This window comes from Melanostigma gelatinosum (genome assembly GCF_949748355.1).
Source record: "Melanostigma gelatinosum genome assembly, chromosome: 18".
NCBI classification, from domain to species: domain Eukaryota; kingdom Metazoa; phylum Chordata; class Actinopteri; order Perciformes; family Zoarcidae; genus Melanostigma; species Melanostigma gelatinosum.
Genome location: NC_136651.1, coordinates 13,840,666 through 13,862,585, shown reverse-complemented (window position 1 = coordinate 13,862,585; position 21,920 = coordinate 13,840,666). Strand labels below are relative to the sequence as shown.

The following is a 21,920-nucleotide window of genomic DNA, read 5'->3' as shown; positions in this document are numbered from 1 at the left end:
CAGGGGAAGGGATGAGATCCAAGGGCAGAACCATAAGGAAGGAGGGCGAGCCTCGACAACAACAGCTTAACGACGCTCTGGTAATGGAGCACAATCGGGTCACTTAGAAGGAGTACTCGCCCTGGCAGGCACAAACATTCTTTGCACACATGTGGAAAGGTCCAGTGTATGATGCCAAGCACTTGGGCGTGGACATACAAACAAAAATGATATGTCTTAAATATCTAAACGCATGAGCACATCCAGAGGGACGAGTACAGTAACACACATACAGGAAGTCAATCGCTCCAGGGATTTCAGATGAAAATTAGTAATTTTGATAAAATTTTGTACATTTCAATGTTAATGAAGTCAACTAACGGGCTTGTTCCTGGCATAAAGTAAATTAACTGCGGCCGTGCACACACAGTCTCTTCACTCTCAGAGACTGCTCACTCTCAGTCCAGCAAAGCTCTTTACTGCGATGGTTTTTAATGTGTTTTAATGTCTCCGAGATGTTTAACTGTGCTAAGTAGCCTGCTGCACTGCGCACAGAAGGGGGGGGGGGGGGGGGGGTAGAGGTTTCACTCGCTGACAGTAAACAAATCTAAATTATTCAGAGGGAGAAATTAGCATTTTATTTATTTGTTATTCATCAATTACCGTTTCAGGGTTTTGATCCGATGTCTATGTGTGTGAAGAAGAATGGAAACATAATTGCTCGTCTTAGAGGTGGAACTAAAGCAAGATTGGATTTTTTTTTTCAGACCCGTATTTGTTTGTCTTTGCTGAATCTGCTTTGAAATGCAACTACTTCTTAGCAAGAAGAACAAAAAGGCAACTTTAAAATACAAAGGTTTGCAGGTTGTGACTGACAACACCTCATAAACAGACCATTTTAAACCTTATGTCTCAAACGAGTCAGCCTCAAAAAGAGATATACATCTGTTAAAAAAAGGACCACAGTCAACAAAAAGATGGATATGACATACAATCTTAGAAGAGAATCAGATTACAAAACAATAGAGACAGGTTCAACTTGATGAACACAGATTCTCACATAAAGTCGTTCATTTATATGCTTAGACCTCCCTCTACTGGCTGTCAAAGTGAACTGCATATAACACAACTATTACAGCCTAGAATCGAGGGTTATTCTGTTGTTACATGGATATATCAATTGCATTCAATTGTATATCTTGGAGCTTCCCTTTTTTTGGTGTAAAAAGGAAGAAGCTATAGTAATACTTCCTAAATTGTGAATGTCTTCATGTAATTCAAAAGAGCAAGGCGCAATATTTAGTGCGCAATGTTTGTGTCGTGTGCACTACACTAAACATACAGCAAGGCCTATAGTAGAATGAAAGGCAGCCCGTTCCTATATGTATAGGGGGTTAAATATATAATATATATATATGTTTTTTTTTATGTATATCGGTTTTATGTGAATTAAAGGTGTAATGGGCGGTGCTAGAATGAGGAAAAGAAGGGCAAACACTGGGTTGTTTTGGGCTTACCTCAAATGTAACGTTAGCAGGTCACCAGAACCAGAAAAGGCAGCGAGCACAAACGGTGTGCTCCTTCAGGTTTTTACAGTACGAAGGCGAATGCAACGAAATGACGAGGTATTAACTTGAACAGGCAGTTCTTCACTGTATTCTTAGACGGTTCTAGCGAAGGTTTGCTGCTCGCTTCATCCAAATACCACTTCAAAACTCCCGCGAGGTCCCGTCGCCTGCCTGTTAGCACACCTGGTTCCTGCTGACCCAATTAATTGATAAGCCACGCCCCCTACCTGCACACCATTAGTATTATGTGTGAGAAAAGTAAACCAAAGACAAACACGTGTTTGAATCAGGATTCGGCCTACATGGTATTGACATTATGAATATCAAATGCAAGAATAAAAACACATGTACCATCTATGAAATAATGAACATTACTCCTCGTGGAAAAGCTTTTGGAGACAATGTTTTTGGATTGGCAGAGGTTATGGCCATTATCATAGCCCATATATTGTGTGCAAAATTGTACACAATAGATATCAAACAAATCTATATTCCTCCCAATCCTTAGAGATTTAAAACAAATATATTTTTTGCAATAATGAATCAGAATCTTGAACCCATATATTTTACCATTGTATAGATTCAGTTACTTTCAGGACTCAAATCAAAGATTATATATTGTGTTAAACCTTTCATGACATCAAAGTTGAGTACAAAAATGTCATACATTTTAAAGAGGATAAATATAATACTGAATTTATTGTAAACATATTGATTATATATGGTAAATTTTACATACATGAATGCAAAATAACAGAAGTTACCCCCCGTTTTACTCAATTTTTATGTGAATTTAAAAAAATCTAACAAAACAGTGAACTCTTGAAACAAGAATACTTTGGTTGTTTCATTAATAACAGTTGTATTAGGATCTAACATAACATATTTAATACTATATAGTAAATTATTTCTTATTGAAGTTTATTCATGCAGATTTATTATTATTATATTCAAACTGTGCCTAATTAGCCCATGAGCTCTGCTTGGAGTTATTAATCCCACCACTTCAGACTCGCACCACAAGACACAACTTTCAGTTGAATTAAAACAGCTTTATTAGTGTACACTGTAAGAAGTTGTGTGTATATGTAGACTAGTTGAAAAGCCTATATGAAGATCGTCCTCAATGTTTGAAGAAGACCGAAATCCTAACAGCGCGTTGTCTAATGGAATACGCTCCATTGATAGCAAGAAAAAAGGAACAGCATGTACGGTAAAATAAAAAGTACATCTATACAATAACATCACCAGTGACATGTAGAAACTTCACTTTTCTCCAACAAGCAACCTTCTTAAGAATTCATCAGAAAGAGGCTTGTTTGGGGATACACAATTGTCATCACAATAAGAAAAAAAAGAAAATATATGGAATCTGTAAATGTGGACCCGCAAAACCTAATTTGGTCTCATCGTCCATCTCCAAACAGAATTGTCCAATGTGCAATTTTGGTGGCACTCGTTTAAAGGAACAAAAAAAACAAGTTGACACAAAGGCTTTTGTTGGACCCTGGCAATATGCATAAAACAGCGTATCAACCATCAGAAAACAGGTTTGAATACATCGTCCAAACTATTTGATGCCACTGCATAGAACAAATATGTGGGTCAGCGGTGATACAACAACCTTAAAAGGTAACACTGTATTTTCATTGCATGTGCACCGACCTTGGCAGAGTCAACCGTTTCCCTAATAAACGAAAAAAGACAGACCAGCAAAAAGACAGGACAGACGGATAGATACACATACAGAGAGACAAACACTGCTTGGGCTGGTCTCAAGTCTGCTTACAGGTGACACACATTTGACAGATGCTCGATGAGTGAAGAAGGGTTTTCCTAAAAAGCAGTGTACTTCATGATTTTCTGTGGTCATCCATCAAGTGTGTATCAAACACAGATCTTGAAGCGTTACGTCTCTGCAGGATGCGGACCATACGTTTGAATAAACACCAGGGTTTCTGGACTCCTCATCTCAGCCAACGGATGACGAACTAAACTTTCGGCAAAGCTTCATTTTGGAGAAAATGTCAATGTGTTTACATGCATTACTGAGCACCAAGTCAAGACCACTGTCTAATATCATGTGTGCACATAAACACGCTCGCTGTAATTAAACGTGTACTGCTGTACATCAGGAGTCATGAAAATGAAACATATGCAGAGTTTACACTGCATGTTGGGACGTCCCGTGTCGCTAAAGTGAGACGGAACTCTGCTTTGATAACGGAAAATATGACTGCAGCCCAGCTGCTGGATTAAATCCTAATACCTCGAAAACGTCAGAGTTATAATTTAATTCGTATGTTTTTTAACGGGTATCTTGATTTGTTATCGAACAATCTATCGAGCCAATTCAATTTTACGTTGGAAACCTGGATGTTTCCATCAGCGCTTCGGTTTATGACGCAGTGGCTGTGCAGTGTAAAGGACACACTGTAACTACATGCATTCAGTCTTTGGGACAGCACCATCATCATTTGGGTCACACCCATAAAAAACACCCGTTTCACCAGCTATAATAGCTCAAGTTCACCGGCCACTTTTACTGTTTTAGTATGTTATGGAGCATGCTATTTATGATCACTTGGTCTCTCAGTCTCAACATTCTGGACAGTGGGAAAGTGTTCAATCTTAATGTACATACTTCATAAATCATCATCAAGCTGTGGTCGTTTCGAACGGAGGGGCATATTCTAAAAAAAATATTGGACTTGTAATAAAAGGGAAGAAAGGTTGGAAGATCTTAAATATATCCATATATAAAAAATACATGAAAATACAAAAATGTAGCTTAAACAATGTGTAAAGAAAATACTAGCTTGTCAAATACTTAAAGCTTAAATACTAACGATTTGGACGCTTAAATACCGGCGTAGGTACCAGCTGGCTTTTTAGATCGGGCCAAGACATTTTATTAAAAATCAAATGAATGCTCTTTAATAAGCCAATTCAGACAATATACGGAAGGAAAAACTCTTTATAGTGAACATTCTTTAAAAAATACGGAAGATATCTTTTTGTAGTTGTCTCGATTTCAATTGGGCTTTTTCCAACATTCCTCTCTGTACATTTTGAAGCATATCTCGCTGTATCTTTACATCAAAGGCAACTTTCTCCGAGCAATAAGTGTGCATAATTTGGGGGCAGTGCAAGTACAGCGCAGAAGCCATTTTAAGTCCCTGCAGGACTCGTTTTCCTATCAATAAAATGCCAATAATGGGGGGAAACCGTGCATCATTCCAAGCATATAATCAAGAGAGACTTGCGCCACGTCTACACCAGTGAAACCTCAAGTGATGGGAGTTTATATCTTCTTCTTTTAGACAGCAGGGGGCGACATTGAGATTCGTTGAACTGCAACTGGGGGGGGGGGGGGGGGGGGGGGGCAAGATTCAGAGCAAATTTTTGGGCCTCAAAAACCAGTTAACCGTGGCTAACTTTGTGCGCCTTTATTACAGTCGGAAAACAAGTTCAATGATTGTACGAAGTTCCAGAGGAGGGACGTGTCCTACACTCTTGCTATGAGAATGACTTATTATGGCTAGCAGCCGTTTCCTCACTCAAAACATCAACACCGCTGCACACTCACGCTCCAACGGTACCAACCGACTTAATGCGCATGCAGAGGAAATGACTTGGTCTGTCTTGTGTTACGGTGTATGAAGACGGGGTATGTGGTATTAATTATAGACAACATGCTCTCCCCCCCGGTGCCCCCCCCCCCCTTCCAGAGCTGAAGACCGTTGGTCCAGCGTAGTCAGGTCTGCCGTTCACGCCGTCACAGGACCGATGAGGAGAAATGCAAAGGGGAAAGTGGGAATCTCAGGTAGAAATGGAATGGAAGTTGTGGTCGACCAAAACCAAGAAAAAAAAAAAAAATGTCCCGGCGTGGAGCTCACTTTGGTCAAAAACATGAGCCTGGAGCGGCAGTTCTGCTGTTGGTCGACAGAGAGCTTGACGCTGAATCAAAGTTGTGCTGTGGGAGATAGGTAGTGAAGCAGTTAGAGGGGGGGGGGGGGGTAGGGGGGGCTAGTGGTTGGAGAGACTGCGCGGTGGCTAGAAGGTCACGCGCTCAATCCCCGAAAAACAGCCGGTGTCACGTCACTGAGCTCCGCCCTGCTTTGCCTCGGTCAAATACCAAAAAAAACATGAATCTGGTCCGTGATGACGTCACTCTCGTCAGTTTGATATTGCAGGGTGGTTTCGGTTATTTGGTCCGCGATTGCTGGAATGTCATCATTTCTTTAATCCAACAGAGCCAAGAGGTGATCGGGCCCACTGTGACATCGATGTCCACGTTCCACTATTGTCCATCGGACGATGTCATCCTCCAGGTCCATTGTGTAATCCTTTTTTTCTTTCTCTCCCCTCTTTATGATAATGTTGTTGGCGCGTCAGATCAAGACCGCACGGTGGTCTCCCCTCAGGACATACCGGTCAGATGTTGTGAAATGTCAGATCGGCTTTGCGGTGGCAGCAGAAACCCGTTTAGGACATGCTGGAGCAGCGCACCGACGGTGAACCCATCTGGGTCAGCACCTTATCCAGCCACTGGAGGGGGCCGTTGAGGTGCAGCTCAATCCAACAGGGAGTGCTGGTTACCGTCTGACGTCTGCAGGGATACAAAAAAAATGAAGCATAAAAGGTTAAAAAACATCTTGCCGATTCAAAGTGTTACGGCAAAGCTAAAGGAGCATTAACAGTCTGATGTGAATGAATAAATACAAACAGTAGTAGCAGCAGTATTGTTAAATGTGTGAGTAGTGGTAGAGCACCTTTCCCAAAGCGATTTACAACAAATAATAAAAAGTGAATGGGACCTTGCACTGCCCAGGTCTCAGCAGATGATCAAACACAGCCGACTGCACTGTGGTCCTGCCAGGCTTTGGCCTGAGCTCTACACACAGCGGAGACATGACTGCTAACCAGACAGGCTACACGCCGGCTTAACCCTGGCCGGGGGGGGGGGGGGGGGGGGGGGGGGGCAAACCACCCCCCAAAAAACACTGCTGTCTGGCTCCTGGAAGGGTGGCGGCTCAGATGTTTGCTGGGTGGATGGTTGGAGGGCCACAGAGACACACAAATGCTCAGTAATCTCTGTGGTTTCACAACAAGAAGGCGGAATATAACAGAGACGATTATTCACATGCAGTGCAGATGATAGCCTGCACAACCTCAAACGCCTGTTTACATAATGAACATTGTCGCGCCCTCTCTTCTTATGGAAAGACAGACCTGGGTTAGGCTGGATTCGAATGTTGAGTCCTTCAAAACTGATTAGCAATAACTGACACACAATCAGTACTTCTGCTTTATGTCCTGAAAGATGCTGGTGCAAGATTTGTAGTTTTAATTAATTTCAGTCCACTAAGCTAAGGACCCCCAGCCTACGCATCACTTAACTTAAAATAACAGCAACGTTACACCCTTACAAAGACATGGGTAGACCTAAGAGCCACAGCACCCAGAAGTTAAGCTTCAGTCAAACCAGCAATTATAACAGCAAGTATAACAACAACCAACAGCAGCCACTGCTGAGCCTAAAAGTAGTCTTTGTGTACACAAGCTTCCAGCATGGCCTCTTTCATGAGGACACACAAATAATTGTCACTGTGACTGTGGTCCGACTAGACCCCTTCAACCCTCCATCACAGAGGACGACAGTGAGAGAGAAAGAGTGCGCAGTGTGCTTAAGAGCGGAACACACCTGTACTCTGCTCCCCAGCCCTTGACGAAGCTCATTCTGATGGTGCACATCCTGGTCAGTTGGTATACGGCCTCAAATCCCTGATTGACTGACTGGGCCAGCAGTGCAGCAAACTCCTGGTTGTTAAAAATCTTCAGATTACAGCCTGAAAAAAATAGAAACATAGGAGGGGTGAGAAAACACTGGGGACAACAGCGGAAATACTTCTTGTTATATCCCTGATGAAGCCGAATATGTTTGAATTTCATGAATGCGTTAGACGTTTGCTACCAATCAGACAATGCGCGTTTTTCTAAACTCTGGGATTTTACTTAACAAGCAGCGAGCAGGTGCGCTGTGAGCTGTGGGTGTGCTGCATGTTGGTGATTATTCTCCACCAGTCCCGCCCCTGAATGTCCTCAAGATCCCGTCGGTACAATTGTGAGCCTCGCTAATGATACCGTTCACACTGCTCATTTGGCCAGCAACGAAATGTTCAAAGTTGCACGGGCAACGATGAGTCAGTGCGAGTGGGTGAGAGTCGGAGGAAAAACTGTCACATTGTGGAGGGCATCAGTGCTCCTCCTCACGCTTCTATCGATACATCAGGTGGAAGAAAAGTCACGTTCCCCAATCCAGACAACTGCCACTATGAAGCGCAGCCGCAGTAGACAGCGATACGTGTTCCTCCGCAAGTTAACAGATACAACTTTAAACTATTTGACGCTGCAAATATATCTAATGGAGGCTTTTTTTTGCCGGTTGTGTAGCATCCACCTGGCTCAAAGAGGAAAAGGAAGAAACACTAGAAATGCACATGGACCTGGCGGTATCTTGCAGACTGTGGCAGGGTGCCAGCCGTATCGCTGGTTGCAGTTGGGACTCTGGACAAAAATGGCGCTGTCGCTGAGGCACTCGGCAAACACCTCTCCTCCGATGTAATACAACCGTACACCGCGACCTGCAGAGTGTGAGCCAGGAAGAATGCGAAGAAGACATAAATCATGAAGAAGAAAAAACAGCAGGTTTATTCTGCAGCATATCTAGAATTAACATAATTTCTAAATCTCTTAACTACTGTATTTCCTCCAAAAAGTATCCGTCTCTGTAAAGATGCGCGTGTTTACCTATGTGTCTCCTCGTCATTTCAACAGTTGCATTCCTGTTGACATTGCTGAGAAGCCCGAGACAGAAGCGTTCAGAGTTGGAGGGGTCGGTGAAGCCATCGACCGTTAGAGACGGCTGTGAGGCGTGGAACGTCTCTCCCACCCGCTGGTTCAGCTCATAGTAGGCTATCGAGCACCAGAAAGCTGGTTCGCTGTAGGTAACCGGCTGAAGGTCTGGAAAAGGAAATCAAGGGGGGAACATTTTACACGTTAACGACTGCTTTTGTTTTTCTATTTCCCAAGTTTCAATGTGACAAATGATAATGTACATCGGCTCCACAATAAATCAAACAAAACACATGACTTCTCTTTCATGAGCTTCATCAACCTGCTAACATTGAAGAAGAACTGATAAAGAGCAGTCTTACCCAGAGCGTGATTGACAGGTGACAAGGGGTCAGGTGACAACGCGCCGGGTGACATTTCTGCAGGCGAGACTGGAAGAAAAAGAAAGAAAGTTACATATTTACACATTACATAACTACATGTTCAACCTTTTGTACCTTTTGTACGTATACCGTTTGTAGTGTTCATGTTCACGGCTGCAACACGGCTGTCGAAACTGACCTCGTGACCCCATTAGTGTGATTTTTCTTTTTTACCCCAAACCATTGAAATATACAGCAGCTTGGACACCAGCACAAAACTCAACTAGTCTACCTGATTCCATACTTTGATTCATCTGTTGGTCGCTGTTTTCTCCATCTTCACTGATGTAGCCAGGAGGAGGAGTCTCTGCACCACACAAAGAAGCAATAAGAACACATTTTAAACTGATGCACACAATCAGAAAGACTGAGATCTCTGCAAGATCTTCTAAGTCAACATAAAGGTTGATGACGTGTACATCAGAAACAAGATTTCTATTGAATACAAACCTATCAGAGCAGCTAAGGTAAGAAGTGAATAAAACAATGAAGGCGTTTGCTTCCTGCTCTGCACACAGACCTGGTGTATAGTTGTTAGGAGGGTCTATGCCGACGGGGAAGTTGGTGTTTTCGGGGATGGAGTTCGTAAAGTCGTCGAGAGGAGGAAGCTCGGTGAGAATCTCCGTGTGGCGCGGCACCAACACCGGAGGCAGCACTGGCGAGAGAAGGAAGCGTCACTGACGGAGGCAAAGGTGAATCGCTATACAGATCAAAATTGTTAGAATATAATACAATTAAACTGGACAACATTCGCTTCAACACCAAAACACAGGCAAACAAACAAACACGTTCCCATTATGTCAGAGAAACACACAGAAGTCTGGAGGATCATTACCAGGCGTCTCCACTCTCTGGTAATGGTACGGATTGACACACACTTCATCCTTTTTGAGGTTGAAGGCGAACTGGCAGGAGTCGATGGCCCTCAGCTCATGGTGGCTGTGGAGGTCGGGCCATCTCCACAGGCGGCAGTAGATGACGTGGGGCAGGCCCTTGCGATGGGACACCTGAAGACGCCCGTCCAGGGACCTGAGAAGGTTTCGGGAGAGAGGACGGCTAAAAGCTCAAGTCACGAGACCAAGTCTTTGCAGGAGACGAGGAGAAGAAAGCCCACTAACCCTCAAAACCAGTGGAGATCAGGAGGCTTCTTGTGTTCTTATAGCTACACTGAATAATCAGCACAGTTGGAAAGAGCCATTGAACATTGAATTTTGAAACTAGTACCTTGCAAAAGCAAGATTTGTAAATTGAGCCTATAATTGACTTAATGGAGGAGATTTTGTCTGTTGCAACTCAAATAAAAAGCTCAATTATTGCCTTACTGCCTGCATGTATGAATAAAAGCATTGTCACACAAATGGCATTTTAAGGGAAGGTTATGATAAGGTTGCATCATGAGCGGCAATCGCGTGACAGATAGTCTCAAAGTCTTTGGGTGATCTCAATAAACAGAAAAGGCCACCCCCCCCCCACACACACACACACACACACCAGTGTGTAGTGACAGTGCAGATTACAGATGAACAGTGAATGAATGAATGACAGGATGTAAGGCGATTGTTGACTCATTGTGTGTGTGTGTGTGAGTATATTCACCTGCTGTGGTCATGGTATCCGTACATGCCTGTGGAGTCCCACTGCTCTATCGTGTGGCCTGAGCCTAGACCCCATAGATCTGAGCAATTGCTGCAGACACACATACACACACACAAAGGATATGCATACACATGAACACACACACACACACACACACACACACACACAAGTGCAAAAAGGATAAAATAAAAGAAAACAGATGGTAAACATGAGGCGTTTCATTCCAAATCAGTAGGATGAAATCATGTACAGTCGGTCTCTTATTGGCACGAAGCAAGGACACAAAAAAGATCCACCCTTGTGGGTTTTTTTTCAAAAAGAGACACTAACTGGATGACAGGTGATTATGGGACTATTGGCGAGACAGTGATGTGGTGCAATCAGGTGATGGGTAGACGGGATTGAATTGTGACTGCACGTTAAAACGCTGAAGAGGAAAGTCATTTTTATCTTCATCTCCCGATTCCTCTTTTCCCGCTCACATTACCGCACTTTCCGGACTATAGAGCGCACCGGTATATAGGCAGCAGCTTAATCTCATAGTATCCCAGCCTTTCAGAACCCATTGGTGATGATGGATTCTTTCACACTGTTCCGGGCTGTTAGGATCCACTGGCAGACTTGAGAAAAAGCTGATCTTCTCTGCTCATAGCTCTGAATAGCATTTACGGCTAACTGGCTTGGCCAGTTGCTGCTAGCACAACAGCTATTCAGAGCTATGAGCAACAACAGTTATTGCCTCATTGCTTTTCGTGTGGTAGCCGTGAGAGACCTTAGTCTGTAATGCAAGTATGTCTGCATGAAAAGATGTACAAAGATATATTATATATTCGCTAATGCTAATCGCGGTTAGCATTTCCCCATTGGCCGTAATGTTAAAATTAGCTTAGAAGCGAGCGAGTCGGACATGTACTGTTAAAAGCATCTTGCCGTTCAACCTTTTTTGTTAACAGTCCTAGTGAGAGGTAGGTCAAAGGTACTTCATCCATATTGTAGCGACCCTGTCAGTAACAGCTGGTAGCAGAGGGGTTGCTGGTAGCAACTGTTCTGTGTCGGGAGCTGGTAAATGTTGCGTTAGACCAGAACCGGAAGTTGCGGTTGTTGTGGCGGAGAAAAGCTACGGAAAAATCCGTATATAAAGCGCACCGGACTATAAACCGAGGCCTCAGAGCGTGGGGTAAAAAGTAGCGGCTTATAGTCCGAAAAGTACGGCATGTGAACGTACATGTCGGATCATTTTACTTACATCTTTAAGTTAAAGTAATTTCCCGCATTGCACAATATAATCACATTTCTACTGATTATTATTAAGACAACATGTGAACACAACAACAACAACATGTGAATGAGGAAATAAAGAGGTTTAATAGATCGTACAAGATGTGTCGAGACAACAGAAAAACCAGACGCAACACAGACGTGTGTGTGTGTGTGTGTATACGAACACAAAGTGTGTGTGCGACTGAAGAAAGCACACATCCAGACTGATGCTAACTTGTGCTCTGAAGCTATTACGAGTTTCACCAACGTGTTGATACGAAGGAGAGTGTAGAGGAGATCCGGCTCTCCGATCGGAGCGAGGTAATTGCCAGGCCTGTCTGAGGAAGACCTTCTTTATCGACACTTATCAGCCCACTCAAAGAGGTCTGCAGCAATAAGCCCCGTGGAGACTCTCTCCAGACACAGATAAAAGTCTTGCCTCCTTCCTTTCTCACCTAAAAAGGTCACGAGCACAATCCCAACATTGTCTGTCAAAAAGCCCCGTTCCTGAGCAAAAGATCCTCATCCTGCTCGCCCACAAGTCACCGTGGACCAAAGCTTAAAAAGCTAAGACGTGTAAGTTAAAAAGGAGTCCGGTTATCAGTTAAAACTGGATTGTTTGCAAAACACCTCGAGGATAATTTCCCCAGAGCCTGTGTGCTGTTTAAAAAAAACAACAACCATGAAACCTTTATCTCTTTCTCGGGTCATCCGCATTTAAGTCAAGGAGCTACCCATGCCCGCTATCTCCAGACTTCCTCCGTCGCCTTTTATTCCTGCAACCACTCAAACGGAGACCTACAAAGCCCTGCGCGTGAAAGTACTTCATCATGCCTTTAACTGTATTTGTGTACCAATAATTGCCTTATTCACCAGACATCAAAAGCTAACGCGAAACAAGCACGTGATGCGACTTATAAGAGTTAGAAGAACAGAAGTTGTATGGTCCAAACCCTGTAATCATCCGATGAAATGAAAGTTAATTAAATAAAATGTGTTCTTCTGAGGTTGAAGACTCCAACAAGTATTCATGTACATGCCAAACAGGAACCAGCATCACCTTATCAGCACCACTCCAGAAGCTCCTATCAAGCCCACATTCCTCAGAGGGAAGGAACACTTTAGCCTCACGTGGTCCTACCTCGGCACTTTTTTTTTTTTTTTTACCTCCATACGTCTACAATCGAGACCAGTATCCGATATAGCTCAGCACTTAGCGTAGCCACATGTTCCGTTATATATGCTGCAGTGTCCTCTTGGATCGATTGCTGTATGTATTTTCATTTTAGCCGCCATGTTATTCCAGCACTGCCCTGCGTCACGCTTTACTTAAGACTTTCTAGAACTTTTGACATTGAGACACGAGTGTGTAAATCTACTCGGCGTGCATTAGGACTGCCATGTGATCAGCTCTCCCCGAACCTCAGCCAGCGATCCGTGCAGAGTGCATTGCTGAGAAACTACACACCCACCAGGAACATCCCGCTCCGATATCAGTGGAGGAGGATGACCGCTTTCACGAAAAAAAGGAAAAACACACACAGGACTCTCAACCCCATCAGGTCCAGGTGAGCTGATCTGGGACTGACATGGGGCACAAGACAATTTCTCTGCGGAGACAAATTATATTGATAATCAAAAGAAAACTAAGACAGAGGGAAGGAAAAAAAAAAAGTGGATTAGAAAGAAAATTTGAGAAGAGAAGCTCATGAAATCTTCAAGGAGCAGAGCTAGTTATCGCCCGTCTCCGCTGATCCTCGGTGGATTGATCGACGTTCATCACACACACACTTCTCGTGGGGCTCCCCTTGACTTTGCCGCGATAAGGTTTTCGCCTGGTCTGGTGACTTGGCTCGCGTACGTTGACATGCGACACGATAGAAATCTATACTGACGGACGCATGACCTGTCAGGCATGGGGGAGGGACAGTAAGTCGACCTGATTAATGCAAGCTTTCCAGCTTCTTTTACTTCCAAGTAGACGTGCGCAGATAGCTTTTCTTCAAAGCAGAGAGGAGCCGATCTAACCACGTTACTCAAATGTGTGCCATCAGTTAGACACGTCAGCATCGGCCACAAGCTGGATTCAGAATTTTCCTTCATGCGTCTTGCGCCAAAGAACATTTCTGACCCCCCCAAAAAAAAGAAATGTTTTACACTTGAAACTATTTCACGTGAATGCACGTATACGTTGTATGCATGTTCACTTAGTTTGGTTGCCGTCATATGTCGGACATCTGTTTCCTCCAATCAGGTTTCACTTCTGCTGCCTTCCTAACCTATGGCACAGCTGACAGAGGAAGTGGACATGTTGTTGCACAACAGAAACTTTTCTTTCTGCAAGCCTGTGGTTGCCCGTCACCCTCCCTCTTACTTTCATGTGTGTTGACACACTTCGCTGTGCCGATCTGTATCGCTGGCATTGCGGTACACCGGCGCACGGGGAGCGCGGATGTGCCTTTGTGTGAACCTGAGCACGACTTAAGAGCAGAAATGATTTTGTTTTGATAATCAATTGATTACATGAAATTACATCTGTCCTTCTCACATATTTTGTTTGTGTGTGTACCATGACCATGTGGGCATGACAGTGTGTGTCTTACCTCAATATCTTGAAACACACGGTTACTATTCTCCGTGACAATGACCATGTTGTGCACGGTATGTGACAAGACAGAGACAGAAAGACAGGGCGCGAGTGTGTGTCCTCGCCTCACCTGGGTATGGTGACACACTTTGTGTTGCTGTTCTGCGTGCTGATGGCTTTCTCCAGCTCGTCCAGCTGCCCCGTCTTCTTCAGCTTCTTCACCAGGCTCTTCACGGCCTTTTCGCACCACTTGTCCTCCTGTCCTCCCCCGTTCTGCTCCCCAATGCCTCCTCCGGCTCCTCCGCTCCCCGTCGAAGTCTTCTTCCATCCCAGCAGGCGCTTCACCACCGGGGGAGTGAAGGGAAGGATGGACGACATGGTGGCTTGTGTATGTATGTTTTAAGTGTGTTTTGATGTCCCTCTTTGTGATGTAAAGACAACTAGGGAGAGGGGAAGTAGGGTGAGATGGGGTGATGGGTTGTAGTCTGAATTCCTTCTGGAGATTGTTTGTTTTTAACAATACATGTATTTATATCTAGGCAGAACTAAGACATTGGTCTTGAGGAGTCTGGGGAAAAGCATCAAACGTCAGGAGCCAGAGGAGAGCCTCCAAAGAACCCTATCAGAAACAGATGGACAAATCAACTCATTACATAACTTATTCTCCAAACGACAACGTCAATTATGGCCACACATGAGACTCATGAACATGTTGTTTTTGTTTTGCCTACAGCCATTAGCCCCCGGCTGCCAACGCTCCCACCACACAGTGCTGCATGTATCAGCCACACCGGCAGTCCTTGCACTACACACAGTTTTGAAGCAGCTTTCTTGTCCATGTTAGTCAACACCCCCCCCCCGGTCAATACTCTATGCTGCTGCTGGCGCACACTTTGCTGTGCACTTGTGCAATACTGTTTGGTGCGTGGCCATTAGAACAACAAAAAGGTAAAGCTCTTCTGTTTACACAAATAGATCTGTCACCTTGCAAAACCATTTAACCTCATTCACATATCTTTAAACGCAAGATCTATTTTTATGGGTGCATTTATTGACTGGGAAATAAATGCTTACATAGTGCGTATCCCAACAGTATTTGAACATATATAAAAAAATAAGATACATACAGTTTAATATTACTCCATATTTAGTATGACTTGGATGATCTCAATGATCATTTTGGCAGTGTAATCTGTTTAAAAGTGACATTTATAGACCAGTGTTGAATCGATAAAGTTACATTACAGAAAACATGAGACTTTCAACAACTCGTTTTTACAAATGGCGACAGGGTGACGCACACACATGATCAAGCAGACTATATATATATATATATATATATATATATATATATATATATATATATATATATATATATATATATATATATATATATATATATATATATATATATATATATATATATATATACACACACACACCCCCGACTGCTGAGTCACAGCTCCAGTTACATAGCTTCACATATGTTTTTAATACAGCCGACGCTCTGCACAAAGCACCCCAAAAAACGTAATTATCGGTTTTGTTCCAAATGAAGAAGGAATGGAAGATAGTGTGTCACATGATGAGGTTTCTTGTTTGTTATTCTGTCAACCATTAAAAAACATTTTGAAGACAATTATGTACAAGCATCTTTTCTTTTTTTACAGAAAAGAGAGTAAATACAAGTATGAGGTGACAATTCTACTTCAATAGCTGAACTAATCCTTTGCTGATCCTATAGTAAACATATTATTATATTGAAACCAACCACTGTCCACCCTCTACTGCTAAAGGTGAGCCGTGTCACACACACTGTGTTAAACACTGGTCCGCAGCAGTTCACCGGCAGTTCACCGGCTTGAAATTCATATATGGGACCGGTAACAGGGCAAAACAGCTCGTGAAACGTGGAATTTAATCATCACTCACGTGACGTCGTTGATGTGAGCTCTGATTTGCAAGTGTAACCTCATCCGATATCACAGCCAATTGTTTAATTGTCAAGATCCAGTTTGAGGACCTACAGAGAACACCCTAATTTAATTGTTAAATCAAATTTCAAAATCTGTCTCTTTTGGGTTTATTTTCCCACGGACCTCCCTCACTCAAAACACAAACACCGTTGTTGTCGGTAGATCAGTGCAACCGATTATTAATCAATTGGACTACAATAAAAACAGATGCATGGTGCAGATTCCTCAGGAAGGGATAACTGCCCTTAGCATGTTCCTCTGAAAGTCCAAGCTCCTTCTAAGAATAAGTTTCACAGGCTTAACCCTTGGACTGCTCGCCATTAGTGCAAGAGTATATGAATGCCTTTTAAGAAAGAGTCGGAGCACTCCTGAAAATAATTAACTGCAATCTCAGTACCTGCAGTTGTCTAAACAGTGAGGCATGCTCTCCATTAGGGCCAGAGCATCGAGGAATAAAAAGGCTTTGATGGCAGAATTAAAGCAGTCTGGAAAAACACAGCGCTCTAGAGGTTTGTCACCTTGATTTGGAGTCATTGAAAAAAAAAAAGAGACTATTTAACAAAATAATGGATCACGTGAGGTTATATTCAACGTTGCTAAATGTTGATCGCCTACACAAGGGGGGGGAAAGACTAAACCTTCGCTGGTGGGGTGTCCCCGGGACAAAACCTTGTTCACACTGAGCAGAAAGTCTCAACGTTAAGATTATTATTATTTTTTTTTTTTTAAAGAACAAAACGTGCTGTTGAGGCCACAATGTATACGTCAACTCGAGATGCTGACCACGGCTTATCAGGGGCCTTGTGGGCAAAATAAGCAACGTTATTTTGTCTGCATCGGCTCGTCATTTATTTTTGTGTGTGTCTGTTTGGGTTAACTACTTCTTCTCCGAACCCATACACACACACACACACACACACACACACACACGGTTAGAAGAATAAAGCTAACGCTACTAACGGCGATTCACCAGAAACTGCCAGCACATGTGGACTTTGACAAGCTAGAAGAAAAAAAAAGAAGCGAGTTGGTTTTCCCTCCAGGGTGTCATTTGTTGTGAGCTACACGTACTGTGAAAATATTCAGGTTTCTTTTGTCTCGAAATGACTGAAAGCCCCCTCTTTCCTCCTCCCCGCGCCTCCACGCACACACATACACGCGCGCACACACACTCACACAAAAAAAAAAAAAAGAGTACGAAAAAATCCGCTAGCAAGCTTGCTACTTTGTGTCAGACAAATAAAACAGACCTGCTGTGTGTTTTTGTCGCTCACAATTCAAATCCGCTACATTGTTTCAAAACACACTTACCCGACGAGAAGATTAAAGGGCGGTGAACCGTCATTCGGGTACCTGTCGGAAAAGCCTGCTTGTTCATTTTAAATGCATCCAGAGAGACTTTAAACTGTATTTTCCACCGCTGAGCCGCCGGGATGATGGCCCCCTCATTCAAAACTCAACCAAACATGTATCGCCTCACACGCTACAACATGAACGGCAGCGCGAGGCCGACAATCCCCGCCTCTTCTCCCTTCCTATTGGCCGACTCCCGGAGTTCAGCCGATAACTTGTTGCCAGACGTGTGTCCTATTGGCTGCGGGTTCCGCCCTTCAAATGTATTTACGTACAAAGGTATGCTGGGGATGTTTATCAGCGGGTAGACCTTGATTGTCCTCTTTACAGTTGCATCATAGATGGTCAATTGAATCGAATTGAAAGAAGAAACAAATCGGATATGTGCTTATCTTTGCAATGCTGTCTTTTTCAAAACTGCCGTGTGGTTTAGCACCTCTGCACCGCAATGCTCACACACTTATATCACATTTTGACAGTGAAATCACAAAGCATAAATAATAACGCAAACCATCCTAATGATGACAAACGAATGTACCAACACTAGCAATGTCCTTATATTCCGTATATATTTGCAGGCAACAGGATAGCCAATGGTCACTAAACTGAGTAGTATAAAGATAATATAGCCTATTACCTGTTAAATGTTGAATGTTTCTTTTTCTTTTCAAATTTGCCCAAGCTGTTTTAAATTAAATGTGATTTCTTCTTTAGTTTTTTCCCTTAAATACTTCACGCACATATAGAACACTGGTGCCGGAAGAGTATGTTGTTAGGTTTAGAAAGCAGCCTATTGTTTTTGTTTGTAGCCTGTAGTGAAATGTTGAAGCATTGGCCAGTGATGGACAGAGCGCTAATCGGGGATCCTTTCATAGGTCATATGGCCACAACATGCAAATATGCCAACAAACGCTCAGGCAGCACCTGCATGCAAATGAAGTCAAATCATATCTCTGTGATGCAGCTGTTTCCCGAGTTTAAATCGGTCTTCGTCAGTAGGCTACAGGTAGCAGCCTGCGTTAATCCTGAGAGTATTTTCCTGATTTCCTCATCGTACATAAGGAGCCAAATATGCGCATGCATTGGTGCGCGCAGTTACCTGGAGACCTGTTGCTCAGCTGCTGCTACTGCGGTGAGATGACGCCTGTGTTGGACTTAAACGATGTCTGTCGTTATCCTTCATCGGACGTAAATGATTCGCCACAGACCTAGATGCTACAAGACTATAACCAAGCCGGATGAAAACACTACAACAACAAAGTGGACACCACAAGTCGCCGTGTCTTTTACCTCAGTCGGAGTAACTATCCAAAGCAGTTCACACACTTGTGAGTATTGTCTTTTATTCATTGTCTTTTTTCAAAAAGGGTTTGGCAAACAGTGGTGAGATGGTCAGTAGACTCCTTATATTGAAATTCACGTTTATGTAGTAAAGGCTATAGAGAAACAGTGTGTTGCAGACTTATTTTCTTTAACAGTCAATGTTTAACATGCAGTGGGGATTAGATCATTTTGAAAATGTTCAGTGTTATCAATAAAAAAGAGGGGAAATAGATATAGGGCACGTGAAGCCCTAACAAGCACAAAATAGTCGACTGAAACCAAGTCCAAAATAATAAAGTGGGAGCTAATCCACTACATTCACATATTACATATTCCACACCGTGTCTTCAGGGGCTGTGTGCCTGTCAGCAGGTAGCCACGGGATGATGCTCTGAGTGTGTAGACAAGAGCAGATAATATCCCTCAGTGGACCATCACCAAGGAGGCAGAAACTCCAGAGGGTTACCTGCAGTGTTAGCTGTAAACATCTCTCAGGTACACCCATGCCACTGCAATGGTTTAGTCAGTGAATCGTGCATTTTAAACGTGTTCTCTGATATAATTGCATTTAAAAATAAATACATCTTGATGTGTTATTTTGACATGTGTGTGTCTGATTCAAACGCTAACAGGCAATGGGCAGATTCTGCAAATGCAACGGGAGACTGCTCTGCATGTGCCTGCTTCCCTTCATGATGACCAGCCACCTTCTGATTTATGTCCTGGTGTCCATATTCGTCACCATCTCCTACACGCCTCAGAAAATAACCGTCCACTACATTGCCTCTGGGGTTTCTGCTAAGTCCTCTGCGCTGGCCTCTCACCCAGTTGGCCCTTTCTGGAACCTTCGTCTGAAGGACAGCGCAGTGTGGAACCAGCTGCAGCATGCGTGGGACCGTCAGCACAACCCAATACTGCGAGGAAACAGAACTGGGAGCACAGGGGAGACGAAACTGAAGCTTTTATCAGAAATCGAAGAGGAATGCTCCTCCGTCTGCATGTCACGCGAGTGTTCAGTCCCTCGTGTGCAGGACTTTAACAGCTTGCAAATGAGGGCGTTTATTTTGGCAATGCACTGCAGGGAGTACCCCCTCCTTATCAATCAACCTGGTATGTGTAGGAACAGCAGTAGCCTTAGTTTGGATTCTCCCATGCTCCTCATGGCCATCAAATCCCAAGTAGGGAACTTCGAAAACAGGCAGGCCATCCGGGAAACGTGGGGACGCAGTGGCCTGGTGAAGGGGGAATCGAACAAGAAGGGCGGATTGGTGCGCACAGTGTTCCTCCTCGGAAGGCAGGACTCAAGCACAGGTCCTCACCCGGACCATAAAAACCTCCTGGAGCTCGAGAACCAGAAATACGGGGATATCCTGCAGTGGGATTTCAGAGACACCTTCTTCAACTTGACCCTGAAGGACTTGCTGTTCTGGCATTGGCTCCAGCAACACTGCCCCACGGCCATCTTCGTGTTCAAAGGGGACGACGATGTCTTCGTTCGAACAGGTGCCCTTCTGGATTACCTGCACAAGCAGTGGGACGAGCACAACCTGTGGAAAGCCTCTACAAATAAAACCAACCTGGATCTGCTTGTGGGGGAAGTCATCTATAACGCAATGCCCAACCGTGAGCCGTCCGCTAAATACTACATACCAGAAGGTTTCTACAAAGGTGGGTACCCACCGTACGCCGGTGGTGGAGGGGTGGTGTATTCTGGCTCACTTGCGTTGCGATTGAAAGACGTGTCCGAGAGGGTGCGCCTTTTCCCAATCGACGACGTGTATCTGGGCATGTGCATGTACAGACTGGGGCTCTCCCCGAGCCATCACCCGGGCTTTTTGACATTCGATCTCCCAGAGACGGACAGGGGAAATCCCTGCGCTTACAGATCCGTTCTGCTCGTGCACAGGCGGAGTCCCAACGAGATGCTGACCCTGTGGAAGCAGCTCCAGAGTCTGCAAGGTCACTGCTGAGGCTCATTTGCCTGCCAAATATAGGATTCCTCAGAGTACAGGTTGACTGATGCCACCACACTCATTTAGAAAAGGCACACTCTGTGACTGCATCTTCCTGTCAAGCAGGCAGAACCATGTGAACGTGTACGTTTCCTCCGAAGAGTTACGTCACACTGAGGAGGAGACTGATCGACCTCAAAGTGTACTTTTATTGTGAGGGCATTACACAATAATGCTACTTTTTTAAATAAATCAATACAGGTGTGTATTTGTACCCTTTCAACTTAAAAGTTGTATTTTACTACCCAATAAATAACATATAATGCCATAAGGCATTATGCTGTACATGTTGTTTCATGATATTTGATACTGTGTCACGTGTTCACTGGTTGACATGAATTCATTTGTGTTTTCTCTTGTTTTCCTCATCTTTGCTTTAAGTTAGCAGTTCCATCTCAGATCACATCTTAAAATGTCTCACATCCTCTTCGGCACATATTTAAAATGCAACTGATCCTTTGTAATTATTTTGTAACTGCAGTAATGATTTGTCACAATGCTTGACTTTGACAGGGGTTACCATTTGGCCAGCGAGTATACAATGTGTAGAAGAATTGTCTTAATAATAATAAAAAAAAAACACTTTTCACTGGAACCACTTATTTACTGCACAACATGTTGCTGATTTTAAAATGGGTGCATTGTTTTCCACTCAGGGTTTCTACTTGTTATTTGATTTTCAGTCGTGAAACTGTTAAATACGCCTGACTGGTAATGTTAGCCAATTGACTGTTAATGGTAAGATTTTGTCTTTGAATCGGATGGAAGTTGTCATTTAAGATGAACACAAATGACAACAATGCTATTTGTTTCTCTCAAGGATTCCAATTCAAAAAAATGTATGATATTCAAAGGTGAATAAATGTTTGTCTCTGAAAGCATGCCGTCATTGAATAGACTTGTTTATTTATGTTGTTTATGGTGTTATCATGAAATTATATTTTGTTTGCAAACCTCTTACCATAATATGTCTTTAAGAAGGCAGA

The 21,920-nt window shown here is 43.5% G+C and overlaps 2 protein-coding genes across 2 annotated transcripts; one reads left to right on the top strand and one right to left on the bottom strand.

Annotated features, from left to right (window-relative positions):
* Positions 1–2,510: 2,510 nt before the first annotated feature.
* smad2 (SMAD family member 2) lies at positions 2,511–17,681 on the bottom strand. Its single transcript, XM_079289441.1, has 11 exons — positions 17,558–17,681; positions 14,401–14,889; positions 10,424–10,513; positions 9,663–9,856; positions 9,348–9,482; positions 9,060–9,134; positions 8,768–8,836; positions 8,361–8,573; positions 8,057–8,194; positions 7,255–7,399; positions 2,511–6,159 (listed from the first exon to the last, which is right to left on the bottom strand). The coding sequence occupies exons 2-11, from the start codon at positions 14,646–14,648 to the stop codon at positions 6,036–6,038; spliced, it is 1,431 nt and encodes a 476-aa protein (XP_079145567.1). The 5' UTR covers positions 14,649–14,889; positions 17,558–17,681; the 3' UTR covers positions 2,511–6,035.
* Positions 17,682–19,557: 1,876 nt separating this feature from the next.
* LOC306792117 (N-acetyllactosaminide beta-1,3-N-acetylglucosaminyltransferase 2) lies at positions 19,558–21,028 on the top strand (the record flags this gene model as incomplete). The annotated part of the gene is made up of 1 exon (XM_079289131.1): positions 19,558–21,028. One exon carries the CDS (start codon positions 19,558–19,560, stop codon positions 20,890–20,892), a length of 1,335 nt encoding a protein of 444 aa, XP_079145257.1. The 3' UTR covers positions 20,893–21,028.
* Positions 21,029–21,920: the final 892 nt, after the last annotated feature.

What these genes read in the sequence shown, in the direction of transcription:
- smad2 (XM_079289441.1), bottom strand. Translation starts at nt 14,648, where the DNA reads ATGTCGTCCATCCTTCCCTTCACTCCCCCGGTGGTGAAGCGCCTGCTG. An exon ending in GGATACCATGACCACAGCAG is followed by an intron (nt 9,857 to 10,423) that starts GTGAATATACTC and finishes AAACCTTCTCAG; the next exon opens with GTCCCTGGACGGGCGTCTTC. An exon ending in GGCTGGGGAGCAGAGTACAG is followed by an intron (nt 6,160 to 7,254) that starts GTGTGTTCCGCT and finishes GTATCCCTGCAG; the next exon opens with ACGTCAGACGGTAACCAGCA.